The sequence below is a fragment of the Dioscorea cayenensis genome, chromosome 10, assembly GCF_009730915.1.
Source record: "Dioscorea cayenensis subsp. rotundata cultivar TDr96_F1 chromosome 10, TDr96_F1_v2_PseudoChromosome.rev07_lg8_w22 25.fasta, whole genome shotgun sequence".
In the NCBI taxonomy this organism is placed as follows: domain Eukaryota; kingdom Viridiplantae; phylum Streptophyta; class Magnoliopsida; order Dioscoreales; family Dioscoreaceae; genus Dioscorea; species Dioscorea cayenensis.
Window position 1 is genome coordinate 1,952,925 of NC_052480.1, and position 18,194 is coordinate 1,971,118.

The window sequence follows — 18,194 nt, forward strand, 5'->3', positions numbered from 1 at the left end:
TCCTTTACCAAATAAGAGGATGGAAAAAATTCCACAGAAACATAATTATCTTTAGTAAATTTGTAAACAGAAATAAGTTTTTGACTGACTTTCTGGACACATAGAATGTTATTAAAAGAAAATGAATGAGAATTAGAGAGAATAGTTTTAGAACCAGTATGTGTAATGGAAAGACCTGAACCATCTCCAATGAAAAGTTTCATCCGTGCTGCCATATGGTTTAGGAATGTTGAGTTGATGAAGATCAGATGTGACATTGTGAGTTACACCGGAGTCAAGGAGCCAAGAGGAATTATTTGCAATAGTAGAGATTGGAGGCATTGGAGAAGAACCATTGGAATGAGCAGATACATTGTGTTCAGTAAAATGAGAATGTTGAATGCGAGGTTTAATTTTAAAGCAATTTTTGGCAGAATGTCTCGCTTTTGTCACAAAACTGACAAATGGTTCGAGCTGTCATTAGATTGCCATTGAAAGATCTTTTTTGAAATCTAGCACCACTAGAAATTGACTTAGGAAATGAATTTTGATTACTTTTGTTGCCTTTGCCATGTTGATTAGGTAATCGAGTAGCCATATTTGCAGTTGGAATAAGGTAATCTGATGCAACCTCTAGTCTTTTGAGAAAAATTTCATAATCAACCATTTTTTCCATTAGTTCTTCAAAGGAAATTGGAGTTTCTTGAGCACAAATACCGGTAGCTATCTCTCTGAACTCAGGAGCAATGTCATCAAGCCATGGATAACTAGATCATCCTCAGAAATTGGAGAATTAATTAGAGCCAAATCATCAGCAACACATCGAAACACTTGAAAGTATTCAGAGACTGACTTTGTTCCTTGTGGTAACATGAGTTTCTCACGTAAAGACATCATACGGGAGCGAGATTTGTTGGCAAACATACGAGAGAGTTTTTGCCAAGCCTCATTAGAAGTTTTGCAATAGGCAATGAAAGGAGCAATGGTCTTAATTTGTAGTGGAAGCAATAATTCCATGAAGCAACAGTTGATCTTGTTGAACCCAAATTGTATAATCAGGATTAGGAATTAATGTAGGTATAGTAGAAGTGGGAGAAGGGATGGTTTGAGGAGGAACAGAGGTTGTGCCATCAACAAAACCAAGAATATTATGACTAAGAAGTAAGGAATGAAATTGTGCTCTCCAAGATGGATCGTTTTGATGGTTCAATTTAATAGGTAGTTGGGTTGTAGCATTGATTGATATCAAAGCAGAATTTAGGCTTTGCTTGGGGTGAAGGGTTATGGAGGGTTGGGGAGGGTTTTGGAGGTAAGGGTTATTTGAACCCTTGCTTGGGGTGAGGGGTTGAGGGGTTGAGGGTGAAGTAAAGGTTTAGGAGGTAAATGGAGGGTTGAAAACACCCCATTTACCTCCAAATTGGAGGGTTGAGGAGGGTTCATATTTTTTTTATGACAAGAATGCCCTTAGTAGAATAATATAATAACCTAACAATAAATAGTGTTTTTTCTTAAAATTATTATTTTTTAATTAAAAAATTATTATTTTGTTATTATTGAGTTTATATCTCAAAGGGTAAACATCCTATTTTGGTAGTATTTTAGGATAACAAATATTGGAAGCATAAGACATATCAAGGATATTTTGGTAATATTAGCACAAACCCTTACTTTCTTTTACCTCCAATCTAAACACAAAAAGTTAAATAACCTTCCTTTACTTTACTCTTGCCCCAAGCAAGATATAAGTTCAACCCTTACCTTCCCTTCTTTTACCTTACCTTACTTTATGAACCTTCCCCAAACTCCATCCAAGCAAGGCCTTAATGATTGTGTAGAAGGAATAGGTGTGGATATAGAGATGGAGGACATTGTGGATCAAAGTTGTTAAGCAATATCTCTAATACCATAAAGAAAGTAGGCACGAGATGAAAATTAAGAGCATACTTTCTCATGTTGTATTGAGGTATTTATAGAATTTTACAATATGTGATGAGGTAGTTACATAGATGAGGCAGTTACAATTTTGAATTTTGATTTGACTTGGTCTAATCCTTTTCTTTTAAACTTTGCAATCATGTTTTCCCTCCAATAGCCTACTCTCGGCTTCTCGAGCTCACCTTTGCCACCTCCAACCTCCTTCCATCTTTGAGTTCGTCAAAAATTAATTTATTGTTTGTTGTTCTTGCCGATTGTGTATCTACCACCAATTGTAACTTCCCTGGCAGAATAGGACACAACGCATGCCAAATCTATCTTAACTTACCATACACCATTGCGGCGTCAGTGTATACAAGTTATGTTACCAATCCAAGGGAGTTTTTGCATTAGTAAAAAAACCTGATGTGATCAAATTATACTTAAATTTTTATGAAAAACAATCTCATCTTTTGTTGTATCATCACTTTTTTTTGTTAGTGCATGGTAAAATGATTATGGTGTTTGCGATTTTATATCACTTTGTTTTGTCATTCAGTTGTCTTTGAATAGTTTGTGAGGTGTTTGTGATCATATGTGTAGAGTTGTCAAGTGGGTGGAGATTCACTAATGAATATATTCCCCTGCTTCAGCTTTGAATTTATAATCTCATCTCCAACTTTGCACCAACCTTGAACTCCAAGGGCCTCCTCCCCCAAATTCAAATTTAGGTATAATTTTTTTCCTCATTCCTATCCCCGTGGGGTTTCCTTGGGTTCAAAATTTTCTTGACCATAATAAATTTTCTATAAACATAAATATAAAATATTATTATTTAAAATAAAATTTATAAAGTATATGGTCAAAATCTCAAATATATATTTGAGAATTGAATCAGAAAACACTTTTTTTTTAAATCAAGAAAGTCTCTTTAATCTCATAATAATCCCTAACTCAATTATAACTTATAATTAATTAACATAATAAGATAATAGATTGAGATTAAATAATCTCTAACTCAATTATAATTTATAATTAATTAATATAATAAGATAATGGACTGTCAGACTATCGGACTGATCTATTCTATTGCTTAATATTAAACATATCAAAGATATTATTTTTGACCATGTGTGTGCATATATCTAATTATATAAATATATTTTTTTTTTCAAAAATAGATAAATATAGATTTCTTTTAATGGGGAGACTTGCTCTCTAAATTCTAATTTTAAAAAATGCAATATAGTTAATATAATTAAATATTTCTATTTAGTTTTTAAATAATCCTCATTTAATTACTAATAATTTGATAATTAAATAAACTATATGAGCTTATTTTACCTTCTATTTACATATTTATAACATATATATATATATATATATATATATATATAAAGGAGAATTAGTTATAAACCTCTCAAAAGTTCATATTTATCCTTAGAAAAAACATAATTGTATATATACCCCTGTAAAATATAGGTAATTGCGGATATGCCCCTATTGTTAGATTCTGTTAATCAAACTTAATTAACTATGGTTATAACTTAGATTAAGATATGCAAAAGGTATAAAATAACCCTTGTACAACTTAAAAAACTTTTCAAGGGTATATATGCAACGGTATAATGGTAATTTTATATATTTGTTGTTTGTTAATGGATGGTTTTTCAATTAATTTGAACTCAAGGGTATATACGCAATTATGTATATTATTCAAGGGTATGTATGCAATTAACTTTTATTAAGGGACAAATATGCAATTTCAAAATTTTTTAGAGATACACCTGCAAAAGCCCCTATATAATATATATATATATATATATATATAATTTTTAAATTAAATATTTTATATTTTGGGGTCAGAGCAGGGTAGGAAGAGGAGGGCTATTCTCTAGCTTTGTCCCCAACTCCAACGGAGAATTATATTTCTGTCCTGACTCCAATTTTCAAAAATTATATTCTTTTCAGGTCCCATTAGGGTGGGGAATCTGGTTCTCCAATGAAAGCCTTATTTTTCATGTTAAGAAATAAGATTAACATTATCAGGAGAAAACTAATTGTTATTATAACACTAATTTACAAAACGGATAAGTACCATGATGAGTGATTAGACAAGTGGTTATGTAATGAATAAACAAAAAGTTGTGATTGATTCCAGTCCTCCTTTTATCTAAAATTTCTCATATACGTTTTATAATGTCATTTGATGACAGTACTACCTCACTATATGTTATGAAGGAAAGCTAGAAGCTCACCGTCACTAAAAGAACTAATCATAAGAAGGACAAGAAAAGCAAGAAAACAGAGAGAAGATGAGAAATCACTAGGCATTTCATTAATTCCTCTCGTATTTGAGTCATTGGTTATTTTAACTCTCAACCAACGGCTAATGATCATGCTGAGTCACTTTGCACTATTACAACTCACTTGTTACAACCATTACAATGATGCCACCTTCTTAACCAACTGTAGCTTAACTACCGAGTGAGAATGATTTATTTTTTTCTTGTTTTTTTAAATTTAAAATTACGTAAAGGGGTTTTGTTAAACCGGATGTATAGATCAGTAGGAAAAAAAAATATTTACATCATAATCGAGTTGGTTTTCTAAAACCCCCTATATATATTTATTTATATATGCTTCTAAAACGTAAAAATGTTGTAGTAATCTAATGATCTTGGGAAGCAGAACTATGGCACTTGGTCAGAAAAGCAATGCCATAGGGAGGAGGAGGAGACGAAAACATTAAAGTGTCGTTTGGTTCATGATAATGATACATTACCACATAACAAGATTACCATGGTAATATGAGTGGGAATTTTATATGGTTGGGAATATTGCGGTAATTTGATATGGTCATATTTGGTTGTGAACTCTTATTACCGGGAATAGTTCATTACAGTGTTTGGCTGTCATGTTAATCAATTTGCTAAAATATAAAAAGTTATAAAATTACCACGGTAATCCAAGATAAACACCAAATTTGGTGGTAATAGGACTTTTTTAATAATATTTATAAGTTGGTAATGTGATATTACCATCCAGATTACCATCATTGAATGCTAAATGTGGTAATATTTTTAGATTAACACGTAACAAGTGGTAATCTTTCTACAATACCGCGAACTCAAATGGCCCTTAAGGCTGTATTTGATTACCTTTTTTCCCTGAGAAAATTTTTCACAAGTCATTTTTCAGCTAAATAGGTTGTTTGTTTGCCAAAATTTTCTGTGAAATTTTTTTCACAAACTCTATTATGTGACCCTATTTTTCCTCAAATCAGTGGAAAATTTTTTCCTGCCTCCACTCTAAGAAAAGTTTTTCAGGGAAAACGTAAGGGGTTATGTGAAAAAATAACGTGCGATCATAATTAATAAAAATAACTTTTCTTTTAAAAATTTAAAATAAAAGTTTTTTTTCCTTTTAATTTTTTTAAAAAAGATAAATTATATAGCTTGATAATATTTTAAATGAATTTATCAGATTAGTGAACAAATCCCGCGGTGTTTTGATGGTAAGATTCAATTTCATGTAGCGATGTTTATAATTTTAATAATTTTTAAAAAATTTATGGAAAATGTGACTTTTTCAGGGAAAAATTAATGCAATCAAATAACAAATGATGTTTTTTCTAAAATACTCCCTCCAAAATACTCCTTGCTATTCGTCTAAATCTGAAAGCCTACTTGAAAATTGGAAGGGTTTGGACAAATATATAAGGCTCGATGACCATATTTTGGATAAAAAAAAAGGAGCCCGTTTTAAAAACGGGTCGGGTTTGATTTTCATTGTTAAAAACCGGGGCCAAGCCCAACCCGACTCAAATTTAAAAGTATATTTATTATATATATATATATTGTCATTTATTAGAATGGTTTGAATTTTAATTATTGTGATTGAATTAAGATGTGCATTTGGTATTTTAATTTTAAAGTGTTTTGTAGAATAATATTTGGTCATGTTCACATATTAATATTATTGTTAATTTTTTATTTATTATTTAATGAAAAATCTATATGTGCAGGCCTTGGTTAAAGGTTTCATCAAATTTGGGCGGGTTCTAGCAAAAGTTAAGGCTGTATTTTCAGGCCAGGCGGGGTTTGGATAAGCTTGAATTTTAGTAATTATGGATTTAACCTGCCCGGACCCATGGATAGGTCTAGGAATATAATTTAGTTTAGTTAAAATTTTTAAGAATTTTTTTTTTTAAACCCTCTTGTTTTAATTTACTATGCCGGTTAAAAATATCGATACGCGGACCTTTAGGGGCCGTTTGATTGGTAGTAATGTGAACATTACCGCCTGTTACGTGGTAATCTTTTCATATTACCATGTTTGGATTATTGGTGGTGGTAATATTGATGGTAATCTGTGATTACTAACCTTGGAAGATTACCAAAAAACTTGGTAATCCCATTACCACCAAAATAGGTGGCTATGTTGGATTACCAAGTGGGTGGTAATCTGAAATATTTTTTGGACAAATATACCCTTTGTTTAAATATAATAATTTTCATACTTTATTTGTTGGATAAAAAAATTAAATTTAAATAACATTATTTTTGGAATATGTTTAGCTTCGAAAATTTAATTTTTTTATCCAAAATTTTATTTTATTTTAAATTTAAACTTGCATAAAATAGTAGACACCAGATGGTATTTTTAGAAAATTTAGAATATCACCAAGTTGATTACTATGTAACATGAGTTTCAACCAAAACATGGTTATCGTGAATTACCATAACATTCCTTGGCATGTAACATTCCCGATCTTATTGCTAGCGATAATCTCAGTTACGTGATAATATATCATTCTGCATGAGCCAAAAGCATACTCAGGGAAATGTAATCTAAATTAAATATTTTAAAATTAAACTTTGATTTTTTTGATGATTGTTTACTAATAATTTGTAAACATTAAAATTAATTTATTTATTAAAAATAATTCCATTTTTAATGTGATAATTTCGTTGAAAACTATATGAATTTAAAAAGTAATTTTTTTAAAATTTAAATTATTTTAACAGGGGTTTTTATGAAAAGAGAGATATTTTACAGATGGAGTGATGCCAGCCGTTGATTCATCCACCGCAGCCGCCAATACAAAACACGACTCTTTGGCTTTTTCTCTCTCGCTCTCTCTCGGCTTCTCGTGCTCACCTTCGCCGCCTCCAGCCTCCTTCGATCCCGATTCGCCGCCGTCGAGGGTTTCTCGCCGTCTCCGACCTATTTCAACGCCAAATCTGGTACTCAATCCGCTTGTTTAATTGGAATGAGGATTCGAAAAATTGTTCTTTTTTTTTCCCTACTAGTTTTACTTTTAATTGGATTTTGTATGATAATTTGAAGAAAGTATAGAGGAATGATAGGTGTAGTTCTAGATGGATTTTGTATGATAATTTGAAGAAGAAGATATGGAGGAATGCTTATTGACAGTTGTTTGATATTGTCTCTATGATGTTCAGATGGTTAGTGTTAGGAATGGCTGTGACTATTTAAGAAGATAATGGCATGTATTGATTGTGTTATTGTATTATCATTTAAGGTGGGTGATCCGGCTTATGCTGTTTTGTAGAAGAATTTTAGGATGTTCCATTGGTTTCTGCATGGCAACTATAGATTCCTAATCAATTGAAGGTCTTGTGTTTTGTCTCTGGCCATGTTTTTAGCAAAAGAGGGGTTTATCAAAAGTCCTTTTTGCAATAGAAAAGTGAAGCTTGGCCCAAAAAATGCTTTTTTGGCTTTTAATTTCCAAACTCGCACTTTTCTTTTTAAAGATGCCATTGGATTTCCCCTTATTTCTGGTGTATTTGTTTCTATCATGTTCTTCTAGTGGCATAACTTCTAACACTTATTGAAAGAGTAGTATATTTCCGGTTTTTTTTTTATTTGGTCCATCTTCTTTTTCTAGTTTAGTATGCTCATTTTTTGCCTTTTTCTGCATGGCAGAGGTGATCAAGTAAGAGGATACTACCAGTATTAATAATGGCTACAATTGCAATGACGTTGAGTCGTGTACATTTTGGTGGAAAGGTCCTGCTGCTGATTGACTATTTTAATTATCAGCTCATGAGCAAATATGATATTGGTTTCCACTGAATTCCTTTTCCTTTCGCAGAGTGAATTAGGGGTCTCCTCTTTGTTTTCTCCTTCAACTATTGCCCACAGATGTCGGAGACAAGCATCAAACAAAATTCATGCAGTTATGACGCCCACACAGTCTCAACGTCCTCTGTCAACCACTGGTTCAGTTGGGTTCTTATACACTTTTAGCTTTCATTAATTTTTTTTTTATCACTTAACTGTTTTTTGTATTGCTTAATTGTTAAGTGCTACCTTCTTTCTCCTTCCAGGTCAAGCATGGCATGACTATGACAGAGAAGATTTTGTCAAGGGCATCGGAGCGGTCACAGTTGGAACCAGATGAGAATGTATGGGTAAATATTGATGTCCTGATGACCCATGATGTTTGCGGACCAGGGACATTTGGAATTTTCAAGAAAGAGTTCGGTGAGAATGCTAAGGTACCGCATAACTCATGCCATTTTTAGGGGGTTTACTTAGAAGCATCTTTAGCCTGTATGTTGATTAATAAAACAATTCTTTTGTGAAAATGGCCAAAACCAGTAGTGAGCCTCCTAACACAAATAAAAGTCTTGACTTTAAATGAATTTTGGATTTATTTGTGGAGGAAATTCTCAGGGTTGGCTTTTTTTTATAATATATATATATATGTATATATACTACCTTATGTGAATCAGAGTAGACGATAATTCTCTCCCAGTTTCTAATTTTGAGCATGGAAAGCGGTTTGAGTTCTGTAAGCCTTTTTTACCAGAAAAGATAGTAGTGACATGCAGATAATGTTCAATTCTTATGCTAGTTTTCTGTACTTGTTACATTATTATTATGTCATCACAGGTTTGGGACCGTGAAAAGATTGTTATTATACCAGATCATTACATATTTACAAACGATGAACGTGCAAATCGTAATGTTGATATCCTCAGAGACTTTCTGCATGGAACAAAATATTAAGTACTTTTATGACATCAAGGATCTTGGTAATTTCAAGGTATTGTTTTCAGTCCTCTTTTGCTGGTTGATTCCTTTAGTTATTTTATGACTTTTGGATAAGACTTTGTGCCTTCTGAAGAGCTTGAGATGAATCATAAGGTGATTATATTATGTTGCAGGCCAATCCTGATTATAAAGGGTGTTTGCCACATTGCTCTTGCCCAAGAAGGTCATTGCAGACCTGGGGAGGTGCATTTTTATTATAAATAACTTTTTTGTTAAACCACTGAATCACTGATAATAGTTGTATATATAACCCACTTTAGAGCCTCCTCTTTTGCGGATAGGTTTTGGTTGGCACAGACTCTCACACATGTAATGCTGGAGCTTTTGGTCAATTTGCTACTGGTATTGGAAATACAGATGCTGGTTTTGTCTTGGGCACTGGAAAGCTTCTACTGAAGGTTACTATAGTCTTTATTATGGTTACCAATACCATACCTATTTTAATTGTAATTTTGAGACTTTATTATGGTATCACTGAGATATGTATATTCCTTTTTAGGTTTTTTTTTTTCAGGTTTTTTACCATACCTATTTCCTTACTAAATTCTTCAAAGTAATTTTTAATTTTATTGCTCAAATTACATTAACGCTAGGAAGCATAAGTAATTGTAACTCTGTGATAGTAACTATATTACAAATTTCTAACAGAATCGCATTTAGGTTTTGGTATTATTAGATTAGATTGTTGCTTGTTTTCTATTAGCTGATTGCTGTTTATTCAACATTGCAGGTTCCCCCCACTTTGAGGTTCATACTGGATGGAGAAATGCCTGACTATCTGCTGGCTAAGGATTTGATTTTGCAAGTAAGTTTAAGTGATCTTGTGGATTCTTACTTCATACTGCTTTTTGATGAACTTTGATTCATCAGGTATGTTTGCTTTCTAATGATATTGGCCTTCTTGCTTACAATTATTTATCTGAATTTCTTTCTAGTGTCTTTAGCTGATGCATATTGTGCAGATCATTGGTGAAATAAGTGTCTCTGGTGCAACATACAAATCCATGGAATTCATTGGTTCCACTGTTGAAAGTTTGTCAGTAAGTGTGTGCATGTATATGTTTTATTAATCTGTTGTCTCGAGGTAACTTTCTGCTTATATGCGTATTTTTTTTTGCCTTGAAGATGGAAGAAAGGATGACATTGTGTAATATGGTTGTTGAAGCGGGAGGCAAAAATGGGGTTGTCCCTGCAGACCAAACTACTTTCAATTACCTTAAGGTATAGGAAGTTTCTTGAGAAACTTGGCTACATAGTTAATCTAGAACTCTAGAAGGCTAATATGCATGATCATTTCAATTATGGTTTGTGATTTCAATATTATCTGTAGGATAAAACATCCGTGGATTTTGAACCTGTATACAGTGATGGCAATGCAAGGTAATTTTTTGTTTCTTATCTAAAGCTAGCTAATGCTTTTAGTGGTAAGCGCTCAAATTTTCTCCTCCGAGTTTGCAAAACCGCAGACACTGACTGATGCACCTTTATCTGAGATTTTTGGTCCAAGAATGAACCATAAATCTAGTGATGAGAATGATAATTAAATCCTTACCCGCTTCATCAGTTTTCAACTCTATTGGTTGCAATTATGTTGTATTTTGCTTTTAAAATTTCCAAGGTTATGTTTTCACCCTGACTAAGCTTTGGATTCTTTTGGAGAAAATGTGGGAAACATGTGAACTGATCTGGGTAATTGGCTTCTGGAACTGCAAGAACTCTCTACCGTGGGAGTGTTTCTGTGTGCTTGTCTATTTGAAGACATCCCATTGAAATAGATGAATTGACCCATCAGAACTTTTACCTGTGAACTTTCTGGCATTATTATTAAAGAATCTTGACAGTGGTTTGAGTTTTCAGATGCCTGATAAATGACTTCCAGACTTGTTCTTCTTGGACAGTCTTCACTTGAGAATTTCTACTTTCAAAATTGCATTCACTTCCATAAATTGAATCCTTGTGATTCTTTTTGCACTGCCCCCGTTTACTGAAGATGCCCGCTTATTTGGACTATGAAATTCATTTAGCTCAATGCCTAAATACTGTCTACGAAACTCATTAGGGTGCCTTTAAACTATTCCTCTTTGATTGAAGATCATCACCAATCCATATGCTGGTGTAAATTATATATATTCTTATTTCTTATCTCAGATTTCTTCAAGATTACAAATTTGATGTCTCCAAATTGGAACCGCTGGTTGCGAAGGTATATAACTTACAGATGTTAAATTTATATTGTTTTCGAAGTGGAAGTTTCTATTATGGATAGGAATTCTATTCATGTTCTAATGCTTTTTCATTATGTGGCTCAAATTTCATAATTGTATATTTCCAGCCACATTCTCCTGATAATCGTGCTCTGGCAAGAGAATGCAAGGATGTGAAGATTGACAGGGTATATATAGGTTCTTGCACTGGTGGAAAAACAGAGGATTTTCTAGCAGCGGCAAAAGTATTTCTAGCATCAGTAAGCAGATCTCATTTATGCACATACACTGCTAGATGCCTAGAATTAGTTTTCTATTATGCCTCAGTTATAAAATAACAGTTTGCATGAAATGACCAAAATAGCTTTTAGTTTTATAGTTAATCATGCTACATCAAAAGTGCCATTTTGGAAGAATTCATTGTGGTTATCGCCGTCATTTTAGTTGGCGTCATTGAAGTTTTAGTGCTGATTTTTGTATTATTTGGTGCTACTTGCTTCTGGGTGGCATCTACTTGGCAAAATCCTTATCATGCATCTTTATTCTTGTATGACTAATCTATTTGATCTCTCTTGCATCTAATGCTTTACCTTTGTTTGAGCAGGGCAAAAAAGTTAAAGTGCCGACTTTTCTGGTCCCTGCCACTCAAAAGGTAACAAACACATTGCTATAGCATTCACCTCAAAAATCTCGATTATCACTTAACTGAAATGGCTCCTCGAAACTCTGTAGGTTTGGATGGATGTATACAGCCTCCCAGTTCCAGGATCTGGTGGCAAGACTTGCTCTCAGATATTCGAGGAAGCTGGTTGTGATACTCCAGCCAGTCCTAATTGTGGAGCTTGTTTGGGTGGTCCTCGAGATACATATGCAAGGATGAATGAGCCTATGGTATGAGAAATATTCACTAATCTGCTTTATTTTGAAAGCTAGTCCCACTCATTAAGTAAAAACACATTTATTTTTATCCCTCCAACCGATGTGGACTCATTTATAATGATGAGCCTCGGTTTAGTACATCAACTGCTACATTCATTGGAAGGACTAAAACAAACAAATTGTTGTGGTTCATTGCCGAAATGAATATGTTTTTACTTGAGGGATCACAAGTGTTTTTAACCCATTATAATTTACAATGTATCTTAGCTATCATTTAGATTAATTAAACACTGCAACCATCTTATATTCTTATTCATGGAGTCATTACTGATGAATTCTTCTTCATAGCAGAGGTCACATCTGAGCGCTATTACTGTGTTACTTTCTTGATTTTCATCTCCAATGACCCTCATGCATGCTCATTGTTCTAATTCTTGCTTTGCTGTATTAAAGAATAACAGTTACAATGTTTCATGTTCTTCATATCAATCATGAGTGATCATGTTTATATCTGCAACTGCGGATGATCCGGCAATGAACTCCCAGCTCATTCTGCCATCTTTGAGTTCGTCGAAGATTAAACTGTTTACTGTTTTTGCAGGTCTGCGTATCCACCACCAATCGCAATTTCCCCGGCAGAATGGGGCACAAAGAAGGTCAAATCTATCTTGCCTCACCATACACCGCTGCAGCATCAGCAATATCAGGTTATGTTACCGACCCAAGAGAGTTCTTGCGTTAGTAAAAATCTTACTAACCCGGTGTGATCAAATTCTGTTTAAATTTCTCTAAAAGACATTCTCACCTTATGTTGTATCATCACATCTTTATCAGTAAGAACAAAAGCAAATGCGGTATGCACTGTGACTACTTATAATAATCTTGATGTTTGTGATTTCATACCACTTTGTTCATCAATGGTTTGTTTTTGAATAATTTGGGAGGTGTTTGTGATCATATAATGTGATTATTTAATAATTAAATGCGAGAAGTTATTACCGTTATAATAAGCGAGTGGTAAAATATTTGATTTTAAATATATATAAAAGTTAATAATTATATATATAATTTTTCCATATTAATTTATTGAATATGTGGAAAGTAACCCAATGATAACCACTCAATGATAAGTGACGGTGGTTCCAAATTCTTTTGTTTGTTTATTTATTTTATTTTATTTGCTTTTTTTTTATGTCTTTATTGTTTAGAATTCTTTATTATTTATTTATTTATTTATTTTTATATGGTAACAAATTCTCGTTTCCTTCCCAACCTTTCCCTTTGCTTTCAGTGCTCCATCATCCTCTTCCTAATTTCTCTTCATTTCTTTTGATTTTTCATCTCTTTTGCTTCGATTCTTCTCAGATTTCAATCTGGATTTGAGAAATCCTCTTTCCGATTTCTCGATCTCTCAAAAATTTGTTCTTTTTCAATCTAAACCGGAGCTGTTTTGAAGCTCTTTCAGGTTCGATTCTCTGTTCTTCATCTTTGTTTTCCTTTGATCTCGTTTTAATCACTATTTCTTCAACCTTTCAGTTTGGAATTCCAATTTTCAGTTTGTGTTTCTCTAAATCTTTCAAAATTACAACTTTTTTTTTTTTTAGAAGTTTCAATCCTTTTGATTCCTTATCTCTTAGGGTTTTACTTTCTGTTCTTCATCTCACTTTTCCTTTTTCATCTTTTCATCAGTACTTTCTTCAAACTTTCAGCTTGAAATTCCAATTTTCATCTCTGAATTCCATCTAGTTTTTCAAAATCACAACTTCATTTTGAGAAATTTTTCCAATTCCTTTCTCTCTAGAACCATCAAAATGGCTCAAGAAAGCTGCAACCTTGACAAAGATGAACCTGAGATCCTTAAACCCTCACCTTCTTCTAATATCCCTCCAACCTCATCACCACCACCTTCTCTATTCCTCAAACCATCACTAGACTACCAAATTCTCAGGCCTGACAAGCCAGAGAACTCCCGAGCACCGAAACCAGGCCGAGGACCTTCATCATCATCTCGGTTTGGCTTCCGGTGCTCGAGTTGCCAGAAAAGAGTCGGCCTCACCGGCTTCCGGTGCCGGTGTGGTGACCTCTTTTGTGCGAGCCATCGGTATTCGGATACCCATAACTGCTCTTTTGATTACAAAGCTCTTGGCAGGGAGGAGATCTCTAAAGCCAATCCTGTGATCAGAGCTGCCAAAATTATAAAGATATGAGGTATCATAATTTGGACCCTTCTTGTTTGTCTGAAATGAATTCCTATATGAATTCTCTATTGCTTTTTGTAATTGATACTACTTGAGTGTTAGTGCAATGGTTTGTGGTGGTTCATTGTGAATTATCATGGTTCTTTTGTCCAAGTTGGCAATCATGTGTTTGGATTTAGTTGAATTCATGTTGAATGTTTCTAGTTTTAGCTTAAAATCTTTGTTTGTTGTGTGGTATTATTGATGGATGGTATGAGGTTGCATGAGAATTCAAGGATTGTTAGTTTGATGATAAACTCAAGTCAGGGGTTTAACTAATTATGTAGAAAAGGTTTCGATCTTATTGTCGCTGGCACTTCTAAGGGGATCTATTCGAGATCAACATTGGTTTGCTAAATTGTCTTTTATGGTTTTGATTATCATTGAGATGTATACTTCTCCATAGAGTTTATCTAGGAGCAATGAAATAAGGTTTTGCATTTTCAAGCTCATGATTTTTTTTCCTGTCCAATTTGGGAATGTGTTTGGCTTTTGTTTAATTCAAGCTGAATTTTTCTAATTCTTGCATGACATCCTTGTTTCTTCTCGTATTCGTGGATGGTACAAGGTTGCCATTCCGGCAACCATGATCAAGTTTGCATGAGAATTCTAGGATTGTCGGTTTGATGATAAACGGAACTTAATGCTTTATCTGATTGTGTACAAATGGTAACACTTTTTACGGCAACGGAGTCAAGATCAACACGTGTTTGATAAATTTGTCTATAAAGTTTGTCGAAGGAATAATTGTCAACTAAGATTAAGTTTTTGCTATGATTTTACCATATTTCGCCAACATTGGTTGAAACAGTAAAATTAGGGTGGAATGCATATTCTTTCCATTGTTACAAATGGAATGCTCTTGTGAGTTGTTGACTAATTGCAAAGCTTTTTTTGGTGATGTCTTGACTTTCAAACTTCTTAACTAGGGTTTCTTCCTCACAATTTTACAGTTAAATCAACTTTGCAGTTCTTCAAACTTAAGAGGTTTATATTATTTGCTTTGCCAAGAAGTCAAGCATCTCTTGATTTTAATCTTTGATATCTTTATTGGAAAAAATTGCTTGTTTGTTTGAATCTTCAAAATTTGAAAAATTTTGTGATTACTAATTTAATTTTGATTATTATATCTATGAATCAAGTTTGTTGAATTTTCTGTATGTTTTTGAACTGTTCCTGTATTTATCTTGAAATCTAAAGCTTTCAAATGTTTGGTTTGATTGACTCTTTAAGGCTTCCTATGTTTTTTTAATGGTTTAGGATTATTATAATTTTTGTATTAATATAGTCAAAGTTTAAATTTCGGAACAAATTCAATTGTTTTTTAGAAGATGATTTGTTTAATTGTTTCATATATATATATATATATATATAAATTAGTTATGTATTTATGACCAACGTTCTTGGTCTCTTGTGTGTGCTTTATTCAACTATAAATTTGTTAAATGTTGTTCCTCATGTTTTTCATGATATATTTCAAACAATCACGTTTTTGTTATTTTGTCATTATTTGTTGAATTGGTATCCTGGAAGTTGACAATTATTGAAGGGTATTTTTGTTTTATTTTTAATTTTTGCTTGCCACAACCCTGTAAAAATGCGTAATTACTGATATAGCCCGGCAAAAGTGATCTGGTGATATATCGTCAAAAATCATTCTTATACCTTCATGTCTAAACATCAACTTTAAAAATTTTATTAAAAATTAAATTATTTTTAACCACATTATTTATTACTACTATTATTATTATTATAGTATTTTTATTTTATGTGAATTAAAATTTCAATTTCGTGTTTTTCAATAAAAACACAAAGTATTTTATGTATGAGATTCAATATTAATAAATTAATAGGTAGTTGGCACGTCAACGGGTATATAAGTATTTTATTTAATGAGTAATTGGAGAAATTTTTACTTTTTAGAGTACATACATATATGGAAATTACAGCCATTTTATTTAGGGTATTACAAAATAAATAAATAAATAAATAAACAGATAAACCTCAAAATATAAATATGATAGACATACAAGTTGCAGTGCATGTTAAATGATAGGTTTATCTACACCTACACTGGAATTCAATCAATACAACGTTGATTGGTGTGAATGAATGCAATTCAATTCAGACCCACCACCTTTCACAGCTAAGCATTTCAAGAAATTTTCAATGAAATGTAACAAGAGCACTTGTGACTCCAGACTGGAATTAGCTGAACATTAAATAGCCTTTTTCCTTTTTTTGCCCTTTTTAAGTTTTAAATTCAAAATTTTTTTAATACAAATATTTGTATTTTATCAATAGGATAGTGTTCGTTTGGGGTAATATCCGAAATCGAATTTTAAAACTCATATAAATAGAGGATAGGGGGGCGTTAATTTTAGGAGAACTGGGTGGAAATGGAGAAGTTAGTGAAGTGCTACTTCTCTGAAGTGAGGAAGTGATATCACTTCTAATAGTTTTGATGTTCATTTGTCAGAAAGTAAGAATAAAACCGGAGAATTTAGGTGGTAGATGAAGTCCTATGGGTTTAAAAATGATTTTGAAAGTGAAAAAAATAAGTTTTTTATAGATTGGTTCACTTTTCTCCTCATTTCAGTAAAAAAATTACTAAAATCGGTTTAGTTTAAAATTCACCTCAGTTGGAAGTGACGAAAGTGTCATTTCAGCACAAATAAACACCAGAAGTGGAGAAAGTCAAATCATTTTCCTCCATTTCTGTCCAGTTTTTCTAAAATGAACACTCCTTTAGTGTAAATTGAGTTTACTACACATTTGTGATGTCGCTGACTTATTTATCGTCTATTTTAAATAAATAATGCACTTTGGATGTTTTTTTTAAAAACATTTTGGGTGTTTTAATATGATGTTTTTGGCTATATATATATATATAATATAGAAAGAGTAAGGGACTATTATTTTTTTTTAATATTTAATGAATTTAGTCAAGGTCAAAATGGCCCATATTTTGGGGTTCTACGTCATACCTCACGTTTTCCCAACATGGAAATACTGTTAGTTTTGAGTTCTTCAAATTGAAAAGATAATTTTTATAAAGTTGCACGGATGTGATTTTTTTAATAAATAAATGAAGTTTAATCATGCATGATGTTTCCCCTTAATTTATATGTAAATTGTAATATAGCCGACTTAAATCTCATACATAGGTTATACATAGAACAACTAATAATATAAATGCTATTATATTTATATCCGAATCAAGATAGTGTGAGAATACAAATTCAAAGTTGAATTAAATAAAAGAGTTTTGTTCTTTCTTTTTTTAACAAAATTAATTTAATATTTTCAATTCTTAATGGTGAATCGGTGAAAAAAAGAATGAAACTTATAATATAAATTCAAATTTTATAATTATAAGTGCATGTATATAGAATGCAATTTCCTTGACAATTGAAAGGGAAAATATGAAGTACATCACAACTTTCTTTGTTATATGGTGGTTTTACGAATAAAAGAGTATAACATATAAATTAATTAAAAATAATATAATTTATATTTTTTTAGTATCCCAAAATTATTGTACAAAAATTTTATTAAGTTATACAACATAACCAAAAAAAACCATCTTTGTTTTAAAAAACTTGTGTTTTTATCCGAAAATCAAACATAAAAAAATATATATAGAGAACCAATAATTTAGGGTCCGACTGCTTTAATTATCATAATAGTACCGAAACTACGTTCTACAATATTGTACATTATCATGAACAGTATTTATATAAACAATCAACTGTTGAATAATAATCTAACTGTTTTAAATCAAACATTTTTAAAAAGAACAGTAATCTAAGGTTTATCTAGATTACCTTTTGCCATATATATATATATATATCATAAAAATAAAAAATAAAATGGAAGTATTTTATTTTACCTT

The 18,194-nt window shown here is 32.1% G+C and overlaps 2 protein-coding genes across 2 annotated transcripts; both read left to right on the top strand.

Moving 5' to 3' along the window:
• The first annotated feature begins 6,985 nt into the window (after nucleotides 1-6,985).
• On the top strand, nucleotides 6,986-12,967 carry LOC120270642 (3-isopropylmalate dehydratase large subunit, chloroplastic). Its single transcript, XM_039277697.1, is given in 18 exon segments — nucleotides 6,986-7,142; nucleotides 7,846-7,929; nucleotides 8,015-8,146; nucleotides 8,250-8,420; nucleotides 8,818-8,910; nucleotides 8,912-8,971; nucleotides 9,093-9,107; nucleotides 9,109-9,162; nucleotides 9,261-9,377; nucleotides 9,710-9,784; nucleotides 9,942-10,019; nucleotides 10,105-10,200; nucleotides 10,310-10,359; nucleotides 11,128-11,182; nucleotides 11,312-11,443; nucleotides 11,788-11,835; nucleotides 11,916-12,074; nucleotides 12,664-12,967. Coding segments are annotated over 17 exon segments (1,524 nt in total). The 5' UTR covers nucleotides 6,986-7,142; nucleotides 7,846-7,881; the 3' UTR covers nucleotides 12,805-12,967.
• A 337-nt stretch (nucleotides 12,968-13,304) lies between these two features.
• On the top strand, nucleotides 13,305-14,497 carry LOC120270069 (zinc finger AN1 domain-containing stress-associated protein 15-like). Its single transcript, XM_039277067.1, has one exon. It carries the CDS (start codon nucleotides 13,874-13,876, stop codon nucleotides 14,267-14,269), a length of 396 nt encoding a protein of 131 aa, XP_039133001.1. The 5' UTR covers nucleotides 13,305-13,873; the 3' UTR covers nucleotides 14,270-14,497.
• The last annotated feature ends 3,697 nt before the right edge of the window (nucleotides 14,498-18,194 follow it).